Genomic DNA, 3,038 nt, shown 5'->3' with positions numbered 1-3,038 from the left:
ACTGGCCTCACCCTGTCCCACCTGCGGAGGCCGACGTTGGTCTCCTCGACGCCCGCGGGGCACAGTGGTCGCCCGGCTGTGCCAGCCACGTTGGGTGTGTCGTGCTGCAGGGACAGCCGGCAGGGCACGTGCTGGGACACTCAGCCCGGCGAAGGGCGTCGCTGCTGGCGCGCACGGTGGCGTGTGGTGTCCCCCCTCCGTGGCCCGTCCCAGGCTCTTCCACTCTGAGCCATCGTGCTCCACTCTGAGCCCCCCCAGCCTGGGTGTCACCTCCCGGACGTTGTGGGGTGCCCCCTTCTGTCATCATTTGTGGGCCCTCCTCATCCTCTTAGACCTCAGACTCTCTGAGGACAAGGACCCCCTGCCCGCCCCCGGCCCCCCACGTTCCAGGCTGGGCAGGAAGTGCTCCCACAGCCTGGCGGTGCACGTCACCAAAGCGGCTCTGTGACAGCAGTTCACTCCGTCACCCAGGCGGGTGGTTTGCGGAGGTGCCCGCCCCCTCCGTGCCCCCGGTTGGCACTCAGCCCCTCGTGTTCTGCAGGCCATCTACGTGCTGGACTTCTTCTGGAACGAGGCCTGGTACCTGAAAACCATCGACATCTGCCACGACCACTTCGGGTGGTACCTGGGCTGGGGAGACTGTGTCTGGCTGCCCTACCTTTACACGCTGCAGGTGAGGATGGGGGTGGGGAGCCCCTGGCCCCAGGCGCCCACCGCTCGGTCCCCAGGCCAGGCCGGGGCTGCCCCCCAGGCAGAGGGCTGAGCATGTACTGAGCTTTGCTCCTGCACAAGGGTGTGTCCTAGGCAGGCGTGGGAGCCGGCGAAGGCTTAGTGTGTGAGTCAGCTCGGGTGGCCACAGCGAAGTCCCACAGGCGGGGGCTTAAGCCACAGTCACTATCCCCAGTCCTGAGGGCTGGAAGTTTGAGACCCAGGTGTGGGCAGGGCCGGTTCCTCCCAAGGGCTCTCTCTCTCCTGGACGTGTGGACAGCGTCTCCTTCCTGTGTCCCCACATGGCCGTTCCTCTGCTTGTCTGTGTCCTAATATCCTACGAGGACGCCAGTCACGTTGGATTAGGCCCTAGTGACCTCGCTTTACCTTAATCAGCTGTTTAAAGGCTCCTCCTCCAAATGTCACATTCTGAGGTCCTGTGTGTTAGGGTTTAACAGAAATTTGGGGGACGCAGTTCAGCCATCACCCTTACAGAAGATGGTATGCACTGCACTTAGGGTAAAAAGGAGTGATTTGGGGGACTGGGTGGATGGAGGGGGTGTATATTCTTATTTATTCAACTCTTAATTCCTAAAAGACAGGAGGCAGCGTCCCAGGGGGAGCCCTGGGGGCACGCTGGCCGTGACCTGGCTCCTCACCTGCCTGCACAGTACGGGAGGAGAGAGGCCTCGTCACGTGGCTCCTACGTCCCTCCCAGCCTGCACTAGAGCCGCCTGGCTTTCGTCTGGGGTGCTGGGCACCCGTGTTTCGTGGCAGCTCCGAAGGCCAGGACTCAGCCACCTGCCGGTTTCGTCAGGGAGCGAGCTGGCCCAGGGGCGAGGGAAGAGCTGGCCCTAGGGACCTGTCTGGTTAGTTGGGGGCAGGGGCGGGGGCGGGGGCTGTAGCAGTTCGTTCCAGACGGAGAGGCCCTGGGCACAGACTTCGTGGGCAGCGTGGTGTGCACTGGCCTGGCGTGCGGGGTTGACAGCCAGTCCCGCACGTGGCACAGCACAGGCCGGGCTTAGCTGCCTGATCCCCGTGCGGCCTCCCGGGCTGTGGGACAGACGCCCTGGGCTCCGGCGCCCGTGCCGCATCCGCCAGGAGGGTCCTGTGTCCCCACCTCACTGGTTCCGAGTCTGAGAACTCCATTTCCAGGCGTGCAAAGCAGTAACAGCAGAGCGTGTGTGTGTGTGTGTGCACGTATGTGATTATGGTCCTGGTACGTCCGACCTCGCGGGTGGACGGCAGGCTGGAGGCCTGGGGGTGTGGACATTGCAGCTGGTCTGAGGGCCGTCGGCTGGTGGCGCTCGCTCTCGTTCCTGGGGGCCGGTCTCTTCGCTCTCGTGACCTTCAACTGATTGGGTGAGGCCCACCCACGTCATGGGGGGCCACGTGCTTTCCTCCGAGTCCACTGATCGGAAATGTCAGTCACTCCTACAGAATCCTTTCAAACAGCGAGGCTGCTGTCTGGCTGAATATCGGGCCTGGGCCGTGGCCTGGGCTAGGGAGGGCACGTAAAGTTAACCATCACCACGTTACAGTGAAATGGTATCTTTTATACTACATTATAGGTTTTATGTCAAGTATATTACGTATTTTATACTATGTGTAATCATATAGTGTATGGACGTGCACACGTGTGTACCTGTAGGTCAACGGACAGATAGGAAAGGGGGTAGGTGGGCAGAGACACGAATTTGTGTTTTTCCTCGTCCGCCCCCAACCCGGCCCTGTTGAGGAAACTGTCGGACATAGGTGGGCAGGCGGCCGGGGGCAGAGGCGGCCCGGACCCTGAGGAGGCCACGCTTGACCTCTGCCCTCTGGCCCCGCAGGGCCTGTACCTGGTCTACCACCCCGTGCAGCTGCCCACCGCCTATGCCGTGGGCGTCCTGCTGCTGGGCCTGCTGGGGTACTACATCTTCCGGATGGCCAACCACCAGAAGGACCTGTTTCGCCGCACGGATGGCCGCTGTCTGATCTGGGGCCGGAAGCCCAAGGTCATCGAGTGTGCGTACACGTCGGCCGACGGGCAGAAGCACCACAGCAAGCTGCTGGTGTCGGGCTGCTGGGGCGTGGCCCGCCACCTCAACTACACGGGCGACCTGCTGGGCAGCCTGGCCTACTGCCTGGCCTGCGGCGGGGGCCACCTCCTGCCCTATTTCTACATCATCTTCATGGCCATCCTGCTGACCCACCGCTGCCTCCGGGACGAGCACCGCTGCGCCAGCAAGTACGGTGACGACTGGGCGCGCTACACCGCGGCCGTGCCCTACCGCCTGCTGCCCGGGGTCTTCTAGAGGCCTGGGAGGAGCCCCGAGGGAGCGCGGAGC

General features: G+C 63.3%; 1 protein-coding gene across 1 annotated transcript in view; it reads left to right on the top strand.

Moving 5' to 3' along the window:
• DHCR7 (7-dehydrocholesterol reductase) overlaps positions 1-3,032 on the top strand; it is a 17,108-nt gene extending 14,076 nt beyond the window's left edge. The window contains exons 8-9 of the mRNA XM_011371300.2: positions 542-673; positions 2,541-3,032. Of these exons, the coding sequence (XP_011369602.1) occupies positions 542-673; positions 2,541-3,005 (597 nt within the window). The 3' untranslated portion in view covers positions 3,006-3,032. The remainder of the gene's footprint in view (positions 1-541; positions 674-2,540) is intronic.
• The last annotated feature ends 6 nt before the right edge of the window (positions 3,033-3,038 follow it).

The sequence above is a fragment of the Pteropus vampyrus genome, unplaced genomic scaffold (assembly GCF_000151845.1).
Source record: "Pteropus vampyrus isolate Shadow unplaced genomic scaffold, Pvam_2.0 Scaffold187, whole genome shotgun sequence".
NCBI lineage: Eukaryota > Metazoa > Chordata > Mammalia > Chiroptera > Pteropodidae > Pteropus > Pteropus vampyrus.
This window is presented reverse-complemented; position numbering and strand designations above follow the sequence as displayed.